At 35.2% G+C, this 23,473-nt stretch overlaps 1 protein-coding gene across 6 annotated transcripts in view; it reads left to right on the top strand.

Annotated features, from left to right (window-relative positions):
- Positions 1-23,473, top strand: part of LOC102987877 (sodium channel protein type 1 subunit alpha) — an 86,190-nt gene that overhangs the window by 19,311 nt on the left and 43,406 nt on the right. The window contains exons 5-16 of one of the 6 annotated variants that reach the window (XM_007128325.2): positions 829-920; positions 1,965-2,234; positions 5,728-5,791; positions 6,334-6,475; positions 7,139-7,345; positions 8,875-9,156; positions 10,128-10,332; positions 11,748-11,894; positions 12,979-13,217; positions 14,709-14,882; positions 16,466-16,822; positions 18,352-18,834. In XM_007128325.2, coding sequence (XP_007128387.2) covers positions 829-920; positions 1,965-2,234; positions 5,728-5,791; positions 6,334-6,475; positions 7,139-7,345; positions 8,875-9,156; positions 10,128-10,332; positions 11,748-11,894; positions 12,979-13,217; positions 14,709-14,882; positions 16,466-16,822; positions 18,352-18,834 — 2,662 coding nt within the window. Of the gene's footprint in view, positions 1-828; positions 921-1,964; positions 2,235-5,727; positions 5,792-6,333; positions 6,476-7,138; positions 7,346-8,871; positions 9,157-10,127; positions 10,509-11,747; positions 11,895-12,978; positions 13,218-14,708; positions 14,883-16,465; positions 16,823-18,351; positions 18,835-23,473 lie in introns of all 6 variants that reach the window. The other 5 variants (XM_024122235.1, XM_007128323.2, XM_007128324.2 and 2 more) reach the window with 5 other exon arrangements.

The following is a 23,473-nucleotide window of genomic DNA, read 5'->3' as shown; positions in this document are numbered from 1 at the left end:
GTGTAAGGAGGTGGATGGATGGGCAGAGGAGAAATGGTGCTGATATTCTCAGGGATGCGGATGCTGCCTATCTCACCTTCATTCCATATCTAGTCAGGATGGTTCTTCACCATTCCCTCTGGCCACAGCTCAGAAGAAGGCATATTGGGGCTACTGTTTCTTGAGAATAAAATAGCAGTAATGGCAGGAGTAACCATTGGGCCCCCATAAAATATTGTTCTTAATTTGCCTAGCTTTCACTTAAGAGTTACACTAGGAAATCCTGATCACATACAGATAGGCAATAAGTCAATCTGTCTAAATTTCTCTTGGATGATTTCATGATTTTCATGTATTTTTTTAAACTAATTCCGTGAAACTATAGCCAAGAATTATTTTCTTTTTACTTAATTCTCCTAAATTACACATGATATCGATTGTATTGCTTTTTGAAATGGCAACAGGATTGTGTACGTTATGAAGTTTACATCTAGTTAACAGCCTTAAATTATCTGAGTAAAGAAAACCATAGTAATAGACCCTAATTTCTAAATTGTTACAATATTATCATTCAAAATCACCAAGAAGGTCCTTATAAAAGACCCAAGCAAATAATATAAATCCTGCTTAAATCTTGAATAACTCTGATTTAATTCTACAGGTATGTAACAGAATTTGTAAGCCTAGGCAATTTTTCAGCTCTTTGGACTTTCAGAGTCTTGACAGCTTTGAAAACTATTTCTGTAATTCCAGGTAAGAAGTGATCGGTGTAAAGCATAAGGATCCTTGCACCTACAGCTCTCTCTTTGTATTCTGTTATTGTGTTTGTGTGTGAACTCCCTATTACAGATATGTGACAGAGTTTGTGGACCTGGGCAATGTCTCCGCATTGAGAACATTCAGAGTTCTCCGAGCACTGAAAACAATTTCAGTCATTCCAGGTGAGGGTTAAACACTGAGGCTCACCCGTCATGTTTTTTTCAGCAACCGTCTCTTTTCTTGACATTCAGCATTACAGAAAATCAGGGGTCATAATCATTAAAATCATCAGAATCATAATTATCAAAATTGGGTACTACTCAGAAAATGACTCATTATTTTCACATAAAATTTTATATTTTCACATTTTTCATCAGCCTTGGAGCTTAACAATTTCTTGCATGAGACACTGTAATATACAGTCTATGTGATTTGCACTTAGAGATGTCCTGGGTTTATTTCTCCACGTCAGTCATACCAAGGATTTGTTCCATATCAAATATACCAATCTGTAATTTCTTGTTCATTTTAGGCATTGATGACAATGTATATACAATGTAAATCTTAATATTGCTTAAAAAGACAAGGGAATAAGATAATAAAGAGTAACATGGGTCTGCACGGGGGATTATTATTATTATTATCGTTTTTTTTTTTTGGCCATGCCATGCAGCTTGCGGGATCTTAGTTCTCCAACCAAGGGTTGAACTCAGGCCACAGCAGTGAAAGCACCAAGTCCTAACCACTGGACAGCCAGGGAACTCCCCAAGGAGTTATTATCCTAAAGTGCAATTATACTCCAAACCACTTCCAGTTTTATAGCAAAACCTTTCCTACTTAGGAATAGGAATTTTAAAATATTTTTATTCACGTAATTTGTTATAGAACTGACAACAGACCCCAGTGAAAGAAAGTATGGGGCAAGTTTCATTAGCAAAACGGAGAAATACAAGACCTTAATATAGACTTTGTGAAGACCATGAATTTCCAGCTATTTTCTCCCAACCTAATGGGATATGGATCTTCATTTCATGGTTTAGATTTTTTTACATTTCCAGAGTTTATTTCCATAAGCACTTCAGCCTTCCATGAAGTGTTGCTCTCCCACTAGCATTGCAATCATTTTCAGACTTATTCATGGAGTGTATGTTTTCAAGAAAATTGTGTGAAGCTTTTGGTATTTCAGACATTCTAAGTCTTCATAGTAATAACCTTCTTTCTTTCAGGCCTGAAGACCATCGTAGGGGCCCTGATCCAGTCTGTGAAAAAGCTCTCAGATGTCATGATCCTGACTGTGTTCTGTCTGAGCGTGTTTGCACTGATTGGGCTGCAGCTCTTTATGGGCAACCTGCGGAATAAATGTGTACAATGGCCTCCCACCAATGCTTCCCTGGAGGAACATAGTGTAGAGAAGAATATAACTGTGAATTACAATGGCACACTTGTAAATGAAACTCTCATTGAGTTTGACTGGAAATCATATATTCAAGATTCAAGTAAGAATTACTGTTATGTAGGTTTATTTTTTCATTGTTGATCGTCTTTCCATCTAGGCATGGAAAATTTTTTAAATGATTGCATAACAGGTTGTGATCTCTTAATCACCTTCTAATGGTTTGCACATACATTTAATTATTTTATTGATAACTATGATAACTATTTTATTGATAACCCTATGGGAGGCTGAAAAATTCAGCTTGAAAAAAATTTTCTTAGGATATTGGGTTGCTGTACATTCTTCATCACAGTGTACAATGCTGTATATTGTCTCATTTGAGACAATCAAATGACATAAAGTATTTGAAAACCCTTTGTAAACTCCAAAGTATTATGCAAATGTAACCCATTAAACACTAATTGCAGAATGTGTTTTATGTACCAGAAAGTGCACAGGATGCTGGGAAAATAGTGGTGATGGCACATGATTCCAGGATGCTTATAGTTTACCAGGTTATTTTTATTGTTGTGTTATGGAAAGCAAGTGAGACCTAAAGGTTAACATTATTCTTACATTTGTAGAATAAGAATTAAAAGTAGTATTACATCAAAGAGAAGGAAATGAGAGTCAACGTTTAGGAGAGAGAAATTTAAAATGTCATAAAACAGGGCTTCCCTGGTGGCGCAGTGGTTGCGCGTCCGCCTGCCGATGCAGGGGAACCGGGTTCGCGCCCCGGTCTGGGAGGATCCCGCATGCCGCAGAGCGGCTGGGCCCGTGAGCCATGGCCGCTGGGCCTGCGCGTCCGGAGCCTGTGCTCCGCAACGGGAGAGGCCACAACAGAGGGAGGCCCGCATCCCACAAAAAAAAAAAAAGTCATAAAACTATGAAGTTATGAGAATCAGTTTATCTTTATTTCAAGAGTTTAGACAAAATAGTCAAATGTTTAAATAATCTACTCTAGAAGGATGAAAAAATAATTGGCCTGATATCCTCTTTTTAAAGTGACAATAAAATTAACAATATTGTTTTCTATCATATAATTTTAGTATCTGCCAGTAGCAATATTTCAAAAGCAGAGAGAAAGAACATGACTCATGAAAGGGAATGTCCTTTTTAAGGAAATATTAAATATATAAGACTTAGACTCTAGATGTGCTTAAATATAGCTGTATAGACTCTAGATGTGCTTAAATACAGCTGTATCTATTATTTTAAGGTGATGAGTAATTCTTAGGAAAAAAATCAAAGAAGAAAGTCTTAGTGACTGGTTATGTGGAAGAAGTAGGATTAGTCATAAAGTTTACTTACTTGTGGTTTGATAATTCTTAAAGTAATGATAGCATAATAAAAAAAACTATTCAGTGTCTTTTTATAGTTATAGATCTGGAAAATACCTTGGTTGATACAGATGAACACTTCCATGATGTTAGTGACATGCCAACAAATAATTTGCAAATAATTGTAAATCACTGGATTAAGAAAAATGCCTTAAGAAAAATACATGTCAGAGGAATACATGAAATGTCCCTTATTCACTTCACATGATCCTTATAAGCCCACTGCTGTCACCAACTCCCTGAAATCTGTTTTTTTTGTTGTTGTTGTTTTAATCTAAGATCAAGGAACTGATTATGAGGATGTCACTTAGGATTTATTCACTCTAGGGAAAATTTATTGGACTCCATTTTTGTTACATTCAAAATAAAAGAAGTCAAGAATATCTGAGGCTATTTTCAGCCCTAAAAATCTGTTTCTTATCATTTTCTCTAATAATATTCCATTTGTTGAACAAAGATTATTTTAAACTAAATGGAAATATAAATAAAATGGTTTATTTCTGAAAGTAATAGAAAATTAAATTTATTAAAATTAAATGTAAGCATTATGACAGAAAGTTATATTTTCTTCAGATTAAACTTCTAGATCAGTGAGTTTAATGGACAAAACTTCACTTATAAATATCTGGTATCAAAAATTTGTCCAAGGCTTCCCTGGTGGCGCAGTGGTTAAGAATCCGCCTGCCAATGCAGGGGACACGGGTTCAAGGCCTGGTCTGTGAAGATCCCACATGCCATGGAGCAACTAAGCCCGTGTGCCACAACTACTGAGCCTGCGCCCTAGAGCCCCCGAGCCACAACTGCTGAAGCCAGCGAGCCACAACTACTGAAGCCCACACACCTAGAGCCTGTGCTCCACAACAAGAGAAGCCACCGCGATGAGAAGCCTGCGCACCTCAACAAAGTGTAGCCCCCGCTAGCCGCAACTAGAGAAAGCCTGTGCGCAACAACGAAGACCCAACACAGCCAAAAATAAATAAATTTAATAAATTTAAAAAAATTATCCAGAAACTGTCATATTACTTTCACATTGTTTAATTCCATTTAAAAGTTAAGAAATTGTATCTTAATTTTCTTATGTTCAGAGAAGTAAAGACATTGAAAATGAAAATAGTTCCATTATGTATTTTTGTATCTCTTACAGAACTATACGTAGGGTAAATTTCTCAGAAAATTTAGCATCTAGAAAATATTTTTCTTACAAAATCCAAAATTGTCCTTTTTACAAAATGACTCTTTAATTCCATGTGTTTCTCTTTTTGTCATCCCTTTACTTATTCATTCAATAAACTTTATTGAAAGGCTACTAGGACCCAAACACTAGTAATATGGAAATAATTAATGATTCGACATTTTTTTCAAGGAGGAACAGTATTTGTAAGCAAATAATCACAATATAAGACAGTGAATGTAATAATAATGGCTATACGTGTTACTGGTAGCACAGTGAGAGGATTTCTTAATTTTGCCAATCTTTAAGTGGGAAGAAAGTAGATGCTATCAAGGAATAATTCACAGAGGAAGTGACACTTCAACAGGATGTTGAAAGAATCTAACGAATTTGCCAGAGACAGAAAACTTTGAGATAATGAAATATTCACCTATAATAATTATTTTAGCTTTAGTACAATATTTAAAATTATTTTTTATTTCACTTGTTTTAGCAGTTGACATGATTTATGCATCTTTTACTATAAGCTGCCTATGATATATTCTATAAGTTGGTAGAATGTAAATTATAATTAATTATTAGTCATTTATAAAGTGTTAAAAAATACAGAAGACAGTTCAGAAAAGTTAAAATCCCTTTATTTTGAAATATGTAGCTGTTTTGAGAAAGCAAAGAAATCCCTGTCATTCTTATCTACTTTTACAGAATGAAATTTTTATTTTTCATGAGGAGGGTAAAAAAACACTGATACCTTTTAAAATACTATGTTAGTACCTGTGATTATCACTAATTTTACATTCATAAAGAACAAATGCTTTGTACTATTAACTAAGTATCCAGTCTCCATAATATAATGTCTAATATTTAGAGGGAATAATACTTGTGCCTTTGAATAAATTATATAATGTATTTAAATCTATAATAATGTATCTTAAATTATAATAATGTACTTAAAATTATGAACTTTAAAAGAGTGGCCTGATCTTATTCTCATTTTGCAATGTCATGCAAATATTCATCATGTGACTTTTTTTCCTAAACAGGATATCATTATTTTCTGGAGGGTTTTTCAGATGCACTACTATGCGGAAATAGCTCAGATGCTGGGTAAGACAATCATGTGTGTGTGTGTGTGTGTGTGTGTGTGTGTGTGTGTGTATTTTCTATTTTTTTGTACAAGCTGACAGATAACAGCCAAGTAACTTTATTCATACTAATTTGCTAAAATTAAGGTTATTTATAAGGTGAAGGATTATTTAAATATTAGACAAGCTTTCATGTTTCATAAAACAAGAAGTTATACTTTAATGCTGTTTCCCTTAGATGAGTATATGTGAGCTATGAGACGACTCTGGATTATCCATGGTAGGAAAATGAACTAGACATATGTTAACACACTAATTACCAAAAGAAAATAGTTTTGTAAAATATTACTAGAAATGCTATGCAATATTTTAATGATGACGTCAAGTGGATAGTAAAATTATGTTAAGTCAAAAGTTGGGAAATGTATTAATTGCTTATTTTTCATACTTTTATCCCTTGAAATAGCAAATCTTCCTGGCTTGACAATATCATAAGTATAGCACGCTACCAGAATAAAAAGACAGCAGAACTGCTTATAATACTTTCTTTTACCACGTTTACAGCCAATGTCCAGAAGGATACACGTGTGTGAAAGCTGGTAGAAATCCCAATTATGGCTACACAAGCTTCGATACCTTCAGTTGGGCTTTTTTGTCTCTGTTTCGACTGATGACTCAGGACTTCTGGGAAAATCTTTACCAACTGGTGAGAACCTGAAGAGACACATATTGGGTTTAATTGGAAGTATATAAGAAAACCAGCTTAGTTAATGAAATCCAATCCACACCATAATATAATGGAAAGAGCGGAGCTTAAAATCAGATTTGACTTTCTTTACCCTATTGATTATAACATATATTAAGCATAGCAATGCCAGGAGCAGCAATTCTCTCTCATTTCCCCTTGGCTCAAAACCTATTTCCCACCCTTCCCAGACACAGATCCTCCTAAACAGAAGGCATATATTCCCCTCAACTCTGTTTACCCGCTCAAGTATCATCCTTCAGGTGGCAGGTGATGAAAATGAATAAGCAGATGTAGAAGGATAACTTTGGTCTCTTCCTTAACTTTATTCAAAGCCTCAGCTCTTTGATGGAGATCTCCATGGTACTTTATTTGACTCTGCTTTATTCCTGATAAATCCAAGAATTCCCTCCTACACATCAGAATGTTGAATGCATGAGTTAGGGGAGAAGGAAGAGGATGATGTTAAAGAAACAGACAGTCAACGAGGTAGGAGGGGCTGTGAACGTCATAATTATTATTTATATCAGAGTCCTATAAGACACACAGTAAGTTGGAGACAGGTAAAGCCACCCGTTAGTGAAATAATATTGAAAAAAATAATTCTGGTGTTCTTATTTTCAGACATTACGTGCTGCTGGAAAAACATACATGATATTTTTTGTGCTGGTCATTTTCTTGGGCTCATTCTATCTAATAAATTTGATCCTGGCTGTGGTAGCCATGGCCTATGAGGAACAGAATCAGGCAACCTTAGAAGAGGCAGAACAGAAAGAGGCTGAGTTTCAGCAGATGCTTGAACAGCTTAAAAAGCAACAGGAAGCAGCTCAGGTAAATTCACCAAATCAACTCAGGTAAATTCACCAAATCAAATATGTCCTGTCTCATGGTACAAACCTTCTTTACTGTTTTGGTTGTTACAAAAATACTGGAGAGAAAGTGAGAGACAGATAATTGTTTGTACTTAAGAGAAGCTGGTAGTATAGGGGATTAGTAAGGATTTCTACATTGTTTTGATCATCTATAAGTCATTTAGTTTAATTATTCTAAGATGTTTATGATATGGACCACAATAGAACTCTCTCATGCTATTTTAATCATCTTAAAATTTTTAGAATACAAGGGAAAATGTGATTTTGGGGTCTTCTCAGGTGAGAAACTTACTGAATGAGTATACTGGCATTAGAATAAAATCCTAAGAAATCATCTTTTCTTAGAAAAAAGTTTATTGGTTATTATATAAAAAGATGTTCATGTGGTTCTTAGAAGATTGTCTATTACTTTCTTTAACCAAAAAGATATTGTCTTTTAATGTGGTTGCTTAATTGCCTTTCTTACATAAATAAGAAAGTGATCAAATAATGTAATGTTCTCTGATACAGCAGTATCCAATAGGCATATGAAAGTCACCAATTTTATGGAGATCAGGGAACCTAAGAATTACTTGTTCTTATAGTGAGATGTCAGTACTCACAGTACAATAAAATGCCCTTCTTATCACTTCCATCTTTCCTTACACGTTCCGTTCATCATCGAAACTCACTGTCTTTACTAAAGAAGAAAGTTGTTTGGGGAGTATTAATTTATTTGCAAGAGTCCTTGTATTAAGAGTACTCTTGGAACAATGATAATAATCAAAAAGTGCCAACCTAGGGCTAGTACAAGTTGTGATCAAAAAGCATTGTTTTCATCCATGACCACGTGGCCAGCAAGAACCAGTGCCGACTTAAAGAAGCTGGGGATGGTCTTTGGAGAACTGAACATCTTGTCTTGCTTAGCCAAAACTTCTGACCCTCCCTTCTCCAGTCTTCTGAATAGAGTATTATGGAGGGGTAAGGAAGGGATTTTATCACCTTCCATAAATTTGATTGATAATATTGTGAGAGTATTGGACAACCCTGTTTCAATAACTGGAAAGAGGATCTCAGCTCTTTATCTCATTCCTCCTATCTTTGGATTAGACCCAAAGTTACTGATCAGCTTTTCTTCCATGCTCCAGTTTTTTTTCAGTGAAAAAAAAAAAAGACAGTGCTAATTAGATACCAATTTTTAGAGTAAATCAAATCCCAAAAGTAATATGAATTTATGTTCTTGTTATTGTCTGATCCTTTTGAAGATGCAGTCTATAAAACATCATACAAATGTAATCAATGTTAGCACAAAGAAAACCAAATTAACTCTAAAAACCTTTATTAGATGGAAAGAAAAAAAATTCTCTTTTATACTTGCAGAGTTTCTTCGATGTGAGATTAGCTGGAGTCAGCTAAATTATTTTTTAAATGCTTTGCAAATACTTTAGCTATTTTAAGGTAAAGTCTTCTCTAGTTCCATGCTAAGACCATTTCTCCTCAATGTAGCAGGCAGCGGCTGTAACTGCCTCAGTGCATTCCAGAGAACCTAGTGCAGCAGGCGGTCTCTCAGACAGCTCATCTGAAGCCTCCAAGTTGAGTTCCAAGAGTGCAAAGGAAAGAAGAAATCGGAGAAAGAAAAGAAAACAGAAAGAGCAGTCTGGTGGAGAAGAGAAAGATGACGATGAATTCCATAAATCTGAATCTGAAGACAGCATCAGGAGGAAAGGGTTTCGCTTCTCCATAGAAGGGAATCGGTTGACATATGAAAAGAGGTACTCCTCCCCACACCAGGTATGGCACTGCTGAGTTAAATGATGCATGGATGGAAATTAGAACACTGAAGAGAGGAGGAGGAATTAAATACAACTTATGAATTTTTATCAACTGAATTGACTGCTGTGTTTATTATATTTAAACCTATCCTTTCTGTACATGGTTATGAGAAAATCTTAGTTTGCACACGTAAATCTGCAGTGGGGTGTAGTTGAGATAACACTGCATTGAAAGTCAGGAGACCCGGATTCTCACCTGAACCTGTCTGCTGGTACTTGTTGTAACTTATGACATTTCATCTTTCTGGTCTGCAGCCTTTTTAATGAGAAAAAAAAAATATAGATAACTGATCAGTAATGTCTTTTTGGTTATTTTATATTGTTTTTTACCCCTGACTACTTTATAAACTATCATGCATGCTTCTGAAAATATTAGTCATGATATACTTTATCAAAAAGCACATCACTCTGAATTTCAGAAGTCTTCAAGTTCCAACAACACTGTGCCTTTTAGCTGCAACAAGAACAATAATTAATTTAAAGGGATTTTAGAAAGACGGACTAAAACAATTTGTGAAAAGTGTTAGAATTTCTTGAAGGGAAAGAGCAACGGAAACAAATGTGCTCCTGTTAAGGTCATTCTACTGATATTTATTGAGTGTTTACAATGTCCATAGTAAGGTACTAAAGATGCTTGCTTTTGAATATGAAATATGGTGGTTCAGGGTTTTGTTTTTCAATATCTTTAAGTTGCGATCTATCTCCCCAGCCATTAATCTCAAGGGCTAGAAACCGTCTCTTAGAAAAGTAATTTAATTTATTCCAAATGCAGATAAAATGAGAATGTTAATCAAAAAAGAATGAGTCACATTCTGTTTTGAATGCTGAAGTCCCCTTCAACTTAATCTTGCCAAATAAAAGCACATTCCAAATGGCCATATTAATATGATTTTATTTATTATTTTTTGTTTGTTTGTTTCAAACTTTTAGTCTTTGTTGAGCATCCGTGGCTCCTTATTTTCTCCAAGGCGAAATAGCAGAACAAGCCTTTTCAGCTTCAGAGGGCGAGCAAAGGATGTGGGATCAGAGAATGACTTTGCTGATGATGAACACAGCACCTTCGAGGATAATGAGAGCCGCAGAGACTCCTTATTTGTGCCCCGACGACATGGAGAGCGACGCAACAGTAACCTGAGTCAGACCAGTAGGTCGTCCCGGATGCTGGCCGTGTTTCCAGCCAATGGGAAGATGCACAGCACTGTGGATTGCAATGGTGTGGTTTCCTTGGTTGGTGGACCTTCAGTTCCTACATCGCCTGTTGGACAGCTTCTACCAGAGGTGATAATAGATAAGCCAGCTACTGATGACAATGTAAGGAAGTTTTAAATAGTTCAGGCATGGCTGCCCCATTATTGCTGCACCAGCCAGTGTTTCTACAGAACGGAACCCCTTGAGAATGATTCCTGGTTGGTCAAGCTGTGAATGCACCTGCATCTTTTAATATCTTTAAGAGAGTATCCAACTAAAACTTAAGGCCTCAGCACCTTCTTGCATAACACCTGAATGCATTTACTTATTAAACGTGCTAAGGATAAATTAAACACAATAGTAAATGACTGCTTCCAGTTGGAGGATTTGCTATATACCCATGCTGAACTTAGACAGCAGGACATCCTCTAAAGCTCTGGTGTAAGAGTAAATGAACAATTCTTATGTTTAACTGTAAAGGGTGTATAATAAATCTTTCCAACGGATTCTTCAATATAGCTCTGCTTTAGTTTAGAAGATTTTCAAGAACACTGTGCCTAAATAGATAGCTTCAATATTATCTTAAAATTTCTAGTACTCATATTTGTCTTACAAAAAAAAATGCTGATATAGGTCATCTCAAAACTAATCTAAATGAAGAGACAAAAAAAAATATTCATACAGGCAGATAAAAGAATTGTCTGTGTGCAAAGGTATGTTATGTGTTTGTGAATGTATACCCAGATGAGGAATTTCTAAACACATGCTGCCTCTTATTAGACTTGGAAATATATCAGCATGGTGAGGCATGACTAAGTCAGAATTAGATGACTTATTGCTTTGATACCCTGGATGAAACTGTTGTCCATGCAGCATGTGTTGTTATTTTTTTAACATACAGTTTGTGTTGTCAATGATCATCTATGTCTTGTGTCCAGAAAATGAGATGGCAGCTACGAGTGTTGTAATTATTTGTATTTCTTTAAAAATAAAGGGCTACCTTCTCAACATAAAATGCCTTGATCATTTAGATGTCCTTTCAAGTTACTACTTTTTACTATTAGTTCAGAAATAAGGAAATTGTTAAATATGTCTCTCACAAATTTATCAATCATATCCAAATTACATTATGTCTCATAAAATTATGAAATCAGAGGGTAAAAAAAATAAACACTCAGTTTTTGCTGTATGAGTAAATGGTTAACAGTTTGGACATTCCAGGCTAATGATACAATAAGTCAGCAATATCTGCCATCACCAATTAAATATGAACGTGCATGTCGCATGTGTTTCATGAATTTCACAGTGTCATATTGGTTGTTCACTTATCATATTGCTCAAGTTAATCATTTAATACATTAGCATTTTCTTTACAGGGAACAACCACTGAAACTGAAATGAGAAAGAGAAGGTCAAGTTCTTTTCATGTTTCCATGGACTTTCTAGAAGATCCTTCTCAAAGGCAAAGAGCAATGAGCATAGCCAGCATTTTAACAAATACAGTAGAAGGTTTGTAACAAATTACATTTCCGTTTCAGTTGTTTTCACTGAGCTTATATTGTCTCATTCGAAACGAATGTCTCTGTGAGTTGGAAGCAGTGTATTCTAAAGAGAACATAATAGGTCTTATTTAAGAGTTATTTGTTATACCTACCCCTGTATTCTAGAAGCTTTAAAAAAAGTTACTTAAATTCCATGATATTGAAACTAAAGAATGTATCCTGTGTGTGGCAACTCCTTGAAAATGCAGAATAAAGCATTTCTGTTAGGGGTTTCTAATCCCGTTAGTCAGGGTGTTCTCTCTTCTGTTCCACTTAGCGTAGGACTTCCTAAATACTCTCAAGATTGGAGAGGAGGAGTGGGTCATTCTCACAAAATAAAAGCAAATTCAAAAGATGATTCTTGGGGCTTCCCTGGTGGCGCAGTGGTTGAGGGTCCGCCTGCCGATGCAGGGGACACGGCTTCGTGCCCTGGTCCGGGAAGATTCCACATGCCACGGAGCGGCTGGGCCCGTGAGCCACGGCCGCTGAGCCTGCGCGTCCGGAGCCTATGCTCCGCAATGGGAGAGACCACAGCAGTGAGAGGCCCGCGTAACGAAAAAAAAAAAAAAAAAAAAGCCACAGCAGTGAGAGACCCGCGTACCGCAAAAAAAAAAAAAAAAAAAAAAAGAAAGATGATTCTTGGCTCTACCCTATCTCTCTGTCCTATCTCTTATAGCCTGAGGATGACACCATAGCCAGAAATTAACATAGCATTACACACAGTCTACACTACTCCAACCCATATTCCTATTGAGACTTCATTTAAAAGACCATTCACTTAACTTAAGGCAAAGTATGGAACCACAGTATCAATGCATAAGAGAAGAAATCCATTCTTTGCTACCTCTGTTCTATGTTTATGTGTGAAGAAATATTTGGGGCCGTCTAAAGATTAAATTGTATAGTTTGTTTAAATCAAGTATAAAAGAGGTTGACCGTTGCAAATGGAAATGTGTTGGTTACTAAAAAGAAGTCTAGTGGATTTGAAAGGAATATATGTGTGTAAAAATATCTTTTGGTCGTTGTTTTTATTTTATTTTTTTTAAATCTAGAACTTGAAGAATCCAGGCAGAAATGCCCACCCTGTTGGTATAAATTTTCCAACATGTTCTTAATCTGGGACTGTTCGCCATATTGGTTAAAAGTGAAACATATTGTCAACCTGGTTGTGATGGACCCATTTGTTGACCTGGCCATCACCATCTGTATTGTCTTAAATACTCTGTTCATGGCCATGGAGCACTATCCCATGACGGACCATTTCAATAATGTGCTTACAGTAGGAAACTTGGTAAGCATATTGGAAGGTAAATGTGTTCAGTCTTCAAACTTTCTGTTTGAGAAACTCTTTACATTTGATAACTTATAGCAGTCTTTCCACCACCCTTTCTACCTCCTGGCTCCCAAAAGATGGGAATTATATCTAGCTGTATATATCCTACTTTTGCCAAAAATAACAGCCCTTAAGATCAAAGCAGAAACTGAGAAAGAGAGCAATAGACACAGGCCTACAGTACTACTTGAAAAGTCAATATTGAATATTTATAACTATTTCAAGGTACAGAAGCAGTCCATAGTTTAAGGACACACTTTTTGAAATGATGTTATCACAGTTTCCTTACCTGTAGAAGGTAGGGAAATACCTTCTAAATAAATTTGCATAAATAAATAAATAAATAATAAATAATAAATAAATAATAAATAAATAAATAAATCTTCTAAAATAAAATTGCAGATCTTTTTATCTTGCTTAGTCATCATCATTATAAGCAATAGTTTAACAACTCAAAAATGTCTCCAGCTTTTCCACTTCCAGGATCTAGGTAGACCATGCATTGTTTAATCCATCTATTTTAGATCAAAACCATAAAATATTGAAAACGTCCAGTACATTTTGTGTACTATATGATTAACAGCGCCACTTTTGGTGAAGGTTGCCACTAAATTCTTTCTCTTCTGTGCTTAAAAAACATAAATTATTAAAGTGTTTGTCTCTTGACTCAACATAGGAATATTAGCTTTTATTTGCTGAAAGAATGGTCTCTAAAATAATGTATGCATTTTCCATAATATTTGTTTTAGGGTTTAAGGTTTTTGATGGTGGAAAGCAAAACATGTAAAGCATCCTAAATTATAGTATTTCTATTTTTAAAGCTTTAGTATTTATATAAATTTAACCAAAAAGTTTGTTCGGATTTTTCTGTAAGATGTGACGTAAGAGGATTGGCCAACCCAATACTATGGAAGTAAATTAATTTTTTTCATGTGCATAACAAATACTGATAATAGTAATACACATATTATAATATAGATACATATGTATAATGACAACTTTCTGATTAGAGGGAAATGTGAATAAGCTTATAGATACATAAAACTGTTTATGGGAAAATCTTGTCAGTAGCTGTGCTGTATGAAGTCTGAAGGAAAATGCAGTTTGATGTGATGGAAAGAACACTGGTTAAAAATAGATTTGCTCTCAATCCTAGTTTTGCCGTTTTCTAGTTGATATTCGGCAAGTCATTGCACCCACCTGAAGACCTGTTTCCTCATCTGTAAAGTCATGGTTATAATACCTGCATTATGTGTTTAATAGCATTTCTGTTGAGGATAAAATGAAATAACTTATATGAGAGCTTTTCATCAACTATAAATTACTAGGAAAATATAAGCCAGTAATATAGTCATTACTAGTATAAACATTTTGTTCTAAGAGCAAATATTATGTCATTCTACTTTATCATTATCTGATGGAATTAGAGTAACTTTGTTTTGATCTTAGGTTTTCACTGGGATCTTTACAGCAGAAATGTTTCTGAAAATTATTGCCATGGATCCTTACTATTATTTCCAAGAAGGCTGGAATATCTTTGATGGTTTTATTGTAACGCTTAGCCTGGTAGAACTTGGCCTGGCCAACGTGGAAGGATTATCAGTTCTCCGTTCATTCCGATTGGTAAAACAAAACAAAACAAAACAGCACAAAGACAAAAACCTTTCCAACAAGCATCATAGGTTTTACATCATAGGTTTTACCACACACCATTAACATTTTAAGTTTTTGTGTAACATTTGCATTTTCAAAAACAGTCCCTAAATGGAAAAAAAAATTGTTCCCACATTTAGAAAAAACTTTATTGCAAAAATCCTAGTCACATAAAGTTTCATATATTGCTCAGTTACCATTCTGACTAATTATTGTTTCTAGAGATGACTATAGTTAATATATCTGGATCTAAGAAAATATTTTAATGAAAATGTATCACATTTTAATAGTGCTTTGAAAATATAAACACCCTTTTATAGTGGTGGATGACAATCAGACATAAGATGTGCATGTAGAAACTCTTCCTAATTCTACCTCTGGAAAATATGCTCCTTCCCAAAAATCAGACAAGAGAAATCTGTAGGATTACTTGCTATGTCCACTGTTTCACGTATATGTCCTTGCAAATCAGGGAAAGAATTATAAAGTCATGGGAAGTATTCCAGGTTTTTAAATGCAGGTGCATCTAGCTATGTCAGTGCTCCAAAGGAGCATTATGAATAATAAACACTTTTCTCTACTTATAGCAGGGCTCAGTGTGATGGTACTTTGCATGCTATTGACAAATGAGTATCTTTGAGCAGAGATCATTGAGATCAGATGTTAATATTAGTGTCAGGCCTGGTATGCCTTACAACCACCTTCACAAAACAAATTAAGGACAGTTGGTCCCCAGGTAATCATTAAAAATTCACTCTCAGGGAAAATGATCTCAGGGTTAAAATGTGGAAGAATCAGATTCTTCCTAGGGGGGTCCAAATATTAGCCATGCACCTGAAAGTGATCAAGGACAGGGCAGATGTTGTAAGAGATTCTTTTTGTTTTGGTTTTTTTGTTTGTTTTGTTTTGTTTTTAGATAAGAAACTCCCTATGGGAAGGCCTTTACTTCTTATTTGGTAAAGTGCAACATTTGCTCACAGCTCTCTGTCCTTGATAGATTAGGAAATGTGTCTTGGAGTAAAGATAAGCACTGACACAAAGACATCCAGACAGCCTGCTCTCCATGCCTTTTGCTTAGGAGAGTGGTGCTATGACAGTGCAGTGGCCCCAGGTCATTTCTAATTGGTTAAGGTCCAGAGGTGGACGGATTTAAAAGTTTGGAAAGCAAAGGGCAAGAATGCAAGGTGGCTCTTGCCTATTTTCCCAGTGAAGATTGGTAGATCGTAAGTTCTGCAATCAGTAGTGGTCCAGGATATCCACTAGCTTTTTTTTTTTTAATGTCTTTTGTTATAGATATATCTTTCTTATTGAGGTATAATTGATATAACATTATATTAGTTTCAGGTATACAACGTATGATCCAATATTTGTATATATTGCAAAATGATCACTATAGTAAGTCCAGTTAACATCCATCACCATGCTTAGGTGTAACATCTGCATAGCAGGTGTTGTAAGAAATTCACTTTTAATCACTTCTTAGTAAACCTCAATATATGTAATGCTTTTAAAGATTAATCATAATGATATACATTATTTTTTTAATCTTCCAGCTCCGAGTTTTCAAGTTGGCAAAATCTTGGCCAACATTAAATATGCTAATAAAGATCATCGGCAATTCAGTGGGGGCTCTGGGAAATCTAACCTTGGTGTTGGCCATCATCGTCTTCATTTTTGCTGTGGTCGGCATGCAACTCTTTGGTAAAAGCTACAAAGACTGTGTCTGTAAGATCAACAGTGAGTGTAAGCTCCCACGTTGGCACATGAATGACTTCTTCCACTCCTTTCTGATTGTGTTCCGAGTGCTGTGTGGAGAGTGGATAGAGACCATGTGGGACTGCATGGAGGTCGCCGGTCAAGCCATGTGCCTTACTGTCTTCATGATGGTCATGGTCATTGGAAACCTGGTGGTATGTACCCATTTAAGAAATGTGTTTCAGAAATACATTAAGAGCGTAATGAAATGATGACCATTTTGTCCAAAACAAAGACTATGATTATTAATTTTAAAAATCTCTTACCTTTGATACACTTACAGTCTCACTTTGACAACACAACCATATAGCATTGACCATACAATATTTATACTCAACTCCATTTTGTCAATCATTTCATCACATTTATTATGTGAATTCCAATAGAGTATCATATTGAAGACAGGTCTAGTAGGAAATGTTGGGAACATTTCATAAATTCAGATCCAAGGAAGGGAGAACTCTGAAGAATAAACTTAGAGAAAGCCCAATCTTACTTGCCAGTATAGGACTAAAAAGTGGTGCCTTTAAATGTTCCTAGTTATTTCACCATTTCCTTGCCCATTCATGGTAGTTAGCATTCAGTCACTCTATGTCATATGGCAGATGCATGAACCAACCTGGATTAACCAATCCTTTAGTGGCTCTATTAACCAAACAAAGGTTGGCTAATGATGCCTGAGATTACCCAAATGGAGTAACTGATCAATCCTCTCTCTTAAATTTGGAACATTACTGTTATAGTATAGAAATATATAATATACTCCAAAGGGTATGTACATTAATATTACAGTCTCATGGAAATATTAGAGACTGATTATGAACAGTTGCCTAATTAGTGAACAGTGGGGTATGAGAAATGCAGTAGATCAAGAAAACATGTGTTGATACCTATGTTAAGCTCATAATTCTCATTCTGGATCATAATGGTTATTTTTCAATTAATATCCAATTTAATATCTCTCTTCATCAAAAAAGAAACTAAAATGCATTTAAATGCATAATTTTAAACACTAATGAATTTTAAGTTTAGAACTCTTATATAGAACATGTATAAATCTTGTTTCTTATAATCATACAATTTTAAATTTAGTAAAACCATAGGTCAGCTCATTCAGCATCTTCATTTTATAAGTAGGGGAACTTGAGACCAACAGAAATCATGTCTTTGCCCATGGATGAATAGTGAAGTAGCTATCGAACCAGACCACAAATTCAGATCACCCAATTTCTTTTTTTTTTTTAATTAATTAATTTATTTATTTTGGCTGCGTTGGGTCTTTGTTTCTGTGTGCGGGCTTTCTATAGTTGCAGCTAGCGGGGGATACGCTTTGTTGCAGTGCGTGAGCTTCTCCTTGCAGTGGCTTCTCTTGTTGTGGAGCATGGGCTCTAGGCGCATGGGCTTCAGTAGTTGTGGCTCACGGGCTTAGTTGCTCCACGGCATGTGGGATCTTCCTGGACCAGGGATCGAACCCATATCCCCTGCATTGGCAGGTGAGTTCTTAGCCACTGTGCCACCAGGGAAGTCCCTAGATCACCCAACTTCTGATCACCATGCTGTGGTGTTTCTTTCTGTCTAGTTGTTAGAACTTATAGTTTCCTCCACACTTCGAGAAATAAGTGATCTCAATCTGCTCTTCTTCACATTGGGGTGAGATTATAATGATGTTTGTATTATTTTTAAGGTCCTGAACCTCTTTTTGGCCTTGCTCCTGAGCTCATTTAGTGCAGACAACCTTGCAGCCACTGATGATGATAATGAAATGAACAATCTCCAAATTGCTGTGGATAGGATGCACAAGGGAATAGCTTATGTGAAGAGAAAAATATATGAATTTATTCAACAGTCCTTCATTAGAAAACAAAAGATTTTAGATGAAATTAAACCACTTGATGATCTAAAGAACAAGAAAGACAGTTGTATGTCCAATCATACAACAGAAATTGGGAAAGATCTTGACTATATTAAAGATGTAAATGGAACCACAAGTGGAATAGGAACTGGCAGCAGTGTTGAAAAATACATTATCGATGAAAGTGATTACATGTCTTTCATAAACAACCCCAGTCTTACTGTGACTGTACCGATTGCTGTAGGAGAGTCTGACTTTGAAAATTTAAACACAGAGGACTTTAGTAGTGAATCAGATCTGGAAGAAAGCAAAGAGGTAAGATTTTATAGATGTGGGTGGGTATAAATGTATATGTGTATGCTTGTATTATATTGCCTGTATTTATGATTATATATTCTCCATGTAGAATATTTTTGCCATCGTATAAAATATTTTTTCATTGAAGAACCAAAGATTTAAGCTCAGTGAGGTGATTAATAAATTGAAGAATAATATAGTATATGTGTAAGTTTTCTCATCCTAAGTAATGGATATTTGTTAGATAATGAATGAATGAATGATCCAAGAAATGAACAAGCATCATCAGACTTAATCCTTGTAATAACCTCAAAAGGATGTGTTATTTTTCTAACTTTTCAGGTAAGAAAACTAGCTTAGGAAGTTTAAGATCATGTAGCTAATGAGGGGGTATAGCTGAGAATTGAATTCATAATCTTTGTTTATGCATTCTGTATATCTGACACTATACTCATTAGCTCACTTACATGGAAGAGAACTGAGCAACAAGAAATAGTCTATGTCATTCCTCCGATTAAAATTACATTGATCTGCATATTAATCTTCCAGGCTGCCATAACAATGTACCACACACTGGGTGGCTGAAACAATCAAAATGTATTTTCTCACATTTCTGGAGACTGGAAAGTCCAAGGTCAAGGTGCTAGGAGGGTCAGTGTCTGGGGAGAGCTCTCACCTTGGGGTGTGGATAGCTGCCTTCTGTGTCCTCATTTGGCCGTTCCTCAATGCATGGGCATGGATAAATAGCTCTGGTCTCTCTTCTTCTTATAAGAGCACCAGCCCTGCTGGATTAGGATTGCACCCTAATGACCTCACTTAACCTTTATCACTACTTCACAGGATATATCTCCAAATAGAGTCACATTGGGAGTTAGGGCTTCAAAATATTAATTTTGAGGGAACACAATTCAGTCCATAGTAACTGACTTAGAAATATTAAGCTAAAACTCTAATAGATATAAAAGATAATTCCGAAGAAGTCTAGAACAAACCACCTTCATTTCCCACTTATTGTGTGGAAGTCCCCAAAATGGTAAGGTGCCTTAGGTTACACAGTCCAAATTTTTAAATATTTATTTAAAGATTATTTTTTAGAACAGTTTTAGGTTTACATAAAAATTGAAAGGAAGGCAGAAAAATTTCCACATATTCCCCGCCCCCCACACATATATAATCTCCCCCATTATCACCATCCCCTACCAGAATGGTATATTTGTTACAGTTGCAGAATCTGCACTGATGTGTCATTATCACCCAAAGTCCATAGTTTACATTTGGGTTCACTCTTGGTATTGTCCATTTTATGAGTTTGGACAAACGTATAAAGACATTTATCCACCCTTATAGTATCACACAGAGCAATCTCATGGGTCTAAAAATACTCTGTGCTATGCCTATTCATCCTTCCCTCTACACTAACCCCTGGCAGTCACTGATCTATAACTGTTTTTGCCTTTTCCAGAATGTTATATAGTTGGAGTCATATAATATGTAGCCTTTTCACACTGGCTTCCTTTATTTAGTAATACACATTTAAGTTTCTTCTATGTCTTTTTATGGCTTGATAGTTCATTTCTTTCAGTGCTAAGTAATATTTTGTCCTCTGGATGTTTAGTTTTCCATTCACCCGAAGGACAACTTGGTTGCTTCCAAGTTTTGGCAAATGTGAATAAAGCTGCTATAAACATCCATGTGCAGGTTTCTGTGTGGATATAAGTTTTCAGCTCATTTGGTTAAGTACCAGGGATGGCAATTTCTGGATGGTATGCTAAGTGTTTTGTTTTGTAAGAAATTGCCAAATTGTGTTCCAAAGTGGCTGTATAGTTTTGCACAGCCACTAGCAATGAATGAGTGCTCCTGTTGCCCCACAGCATTTGGTGTTGTCAGTGTTCTGGATTTTGGCCATTCTAATAGATGTGTAGTGGTACCCCATTGTTTTTTAATTTACATTTTATGATGACATATGATGTGGAGCATCTTTTTATATGCTTCTTTGTCATCTGCATGTCTTCTTTGATGAGGTATCTTTTAAGAGCTTTGACCTGTTTTTTGATCAAGTTGTTTGTTTTCTTATTGTTAAGTTTTGAGAATTCTTTATACATTTTGAATAACAGTCCTTTATCAGCTTTGTTTTTGCAAATATTTTCTCCTAATGTGGCTTGTCTTCTTACTCTCTTGACAATATCTTTCACAGAGCAGATATTTTTAATTTTAATTAAATCCAGTTTATAAACTCTCTCTGTCATGTATTGTGCTTTTGGTGTCGTATCTAAAAAGTCATCACCTTGTCCAAGATCATTATATTTTCTCCTGTTATCTTCTAGGAGATTTATAGATTTGCATATTTACATTTAGGTCTGTGATCCATTTTGAGTTAATTTCTGTGAAGGGTATAAGTTCTATGTCTAGATTCATTTTTTTGCCTGTAGATGTCCAGTAGTTCCAGTACCATTTGTTGGAAAAGACTATCTTTGCTCCATAATATTGCCTTTGCTCCTTTACCAAAGATCTGTTGACTATATTCATGTGGGTATATTTCTGGGGTTTCTATTCTATTCTGTTGATCTGTTTGTCATTTCTTTCACCCATACTGCACTGTCTTGATTACCATAGCTTTATAGTATGTCTTGAAGTCAGGTAGTGGCAATCCTGACTTTGTCCTTTTCCTTTGGTATCGTGTTAGCTATTCTAGGTCTTTTGCCTCTTCATATACACTTTAGAATCAGTTTGTAGATATTGACAAAATAACTTGTTGGGAGTTTGATTGAGATTGCATTGATCAATAGATCAATATAGATCAAGTTGGGAAAAACTGACATCTTGACAATATTGAGTCTTCCTATTCATGAACATAGAATATCTCCCACTTTATTTAGTTCTTTGTTTCTTTCATTAGAGTTTTATAGTTTTCCTCATATAGATCTTATACACATTAGATTCATACCTAAGTATTTTATTTATGGGGTGCTAACATAATGGCATTTTTAAATTTCAAACCCCACTTGTTAAATGTTAGTCCATAGGAAAGTGATGAACTTTTGTGTATTAACTTTGTAATCTGCAGCCTTGTTATAATCACTTATTAGTTCCAGGAGGTTTTTGTTTTTGTTTTTGTTTTTTTATGTTTTGTAGATTCTTTGGATTTTCTACATAAACAATAATGTCATCTGCCAACAAAGACAGTTTTACTTCTTGCTTCCTAATCAGTATACTTTTTGTTTCCTTTTCTCGTCTAATTGCATTAGTTATGACTTCCAGTACAGTGTTGAAAAGGAGTGGTGAGAAGGGATATACTTGTCTTGTTCCTGATCTTAGTAGGAAAGCTTTTAGTTTCTCATTATTAAGTACAATGTTAGCTATAGGTTTTTTGTAGATGGTCTTTATCAAGTTAAAAAAGTTTCTCTCTATTCCTAGTTTACTGAGAGATTTTTATCATGAATGGGTGCTATTTGTTGTCAAATGTTTCCTCTGAATCCACTGATATCATCCTGTGATGTTTCTTCTTTAGACTATTGATGTGATGGATTACATTAATTCATATAGTCTAAATATTTTAAAATACTTTAAATACTAAATATTTAAAATATTCAGAGGATCAAATACTATCAATGATATTTTATTAGGGATAAAGTTCTACTAGAATATTACCAAGTCCAAGGTAATGCATTTTGACAGTTGATGAAGTAAAATATCATAAGCATGTGAATTATTGCTTATGTCCCTTTAAAGATGTTTCGAGCTTTTATAGTAAGTCTCTGAATAGGCTAAGTCATCCACTACTCTTCAGAGTGGAGCTAATACCAGAGCTGGAAGCTGCTGCCTTGACCCCAGCCTGTGGGCTTCCTTAGGTAAATCAGATTTGTGTAATGATAGGGGGAGAGAAAGCATATAGAGATGTAATTGTGGGTAGATCCTCATTACATTTCACATGTCTATGGAAATGGATTTGGGAGATAAAAATTACAGATCATTTTTGCAAAGCATTGTGAAATTTTTTCAGGATTTTAATTTGAATATTATTTCAGTTCAAAACTTTGTTCATTAAAAACTTGAGTTTTGCTAAAGAATCTGATGGAGGCTGATTATTTTAGTTGTTATCTTTATATTTACAAAATTGGTTCTGAAGTTCTGTTAAACTTGGCAGTATTCTTCCTAGTCTGATTTTCTTTGTCTTGAATCTTCATACCTTTATTTAATATTTGATGAAGACTAATAACTACTACATGCTATCTGTTGCATTAAAACATGTTTTTCTTTTTCTACTGAAGTATAGTTGATGGACAATATTATATAAGTTACAGGTGTACAATATAATAGTGATTCGCAATTGTTAATGGTTATACTACATTTATAGTTATTATAAAATATTGGCTGTATTTCCTGTGTTGTCCAATATTTCCTGGTAGCTTATTTTCTGACTAATAGTTTGTACTTCTTACTCCCTTACCCCTATATTGCCCCTCCCCTTTTCCCTCTCCTTGCTGGTAACCACTAGTTTGTTCTTTATATCTGTGAGTCTGCTTCTTTTTCATTTATTCACTAGTTTTTTTGCATTTTTTAGATACCACATATAAATGATATAAAAGAGTATTTGTCTTTCTCTGTCTAACTTATTTCACTTAGCGTAATGCCCTCCAAGTCCATCCATGTTGCTGCA

This window comes from Physeter macrocephalus, chromosome 2, assembly GCF_002837175.3.
Source record: "Physeter macrocephalus isolate SW-GA chromosome 2, ASM283717v5, whole genome shotgun sequence".
Lineage (NCBI taxonomy): Eukaryota > Metazoa > Chordata > Mammalia > Artiodactyla > Physeteridae > Physeter > Physeter macrocephalus.
Note: the sequence above shows the minus strand (reverse complement) of the source record. Positions and strands in the feature narration are given on the sequence as shown.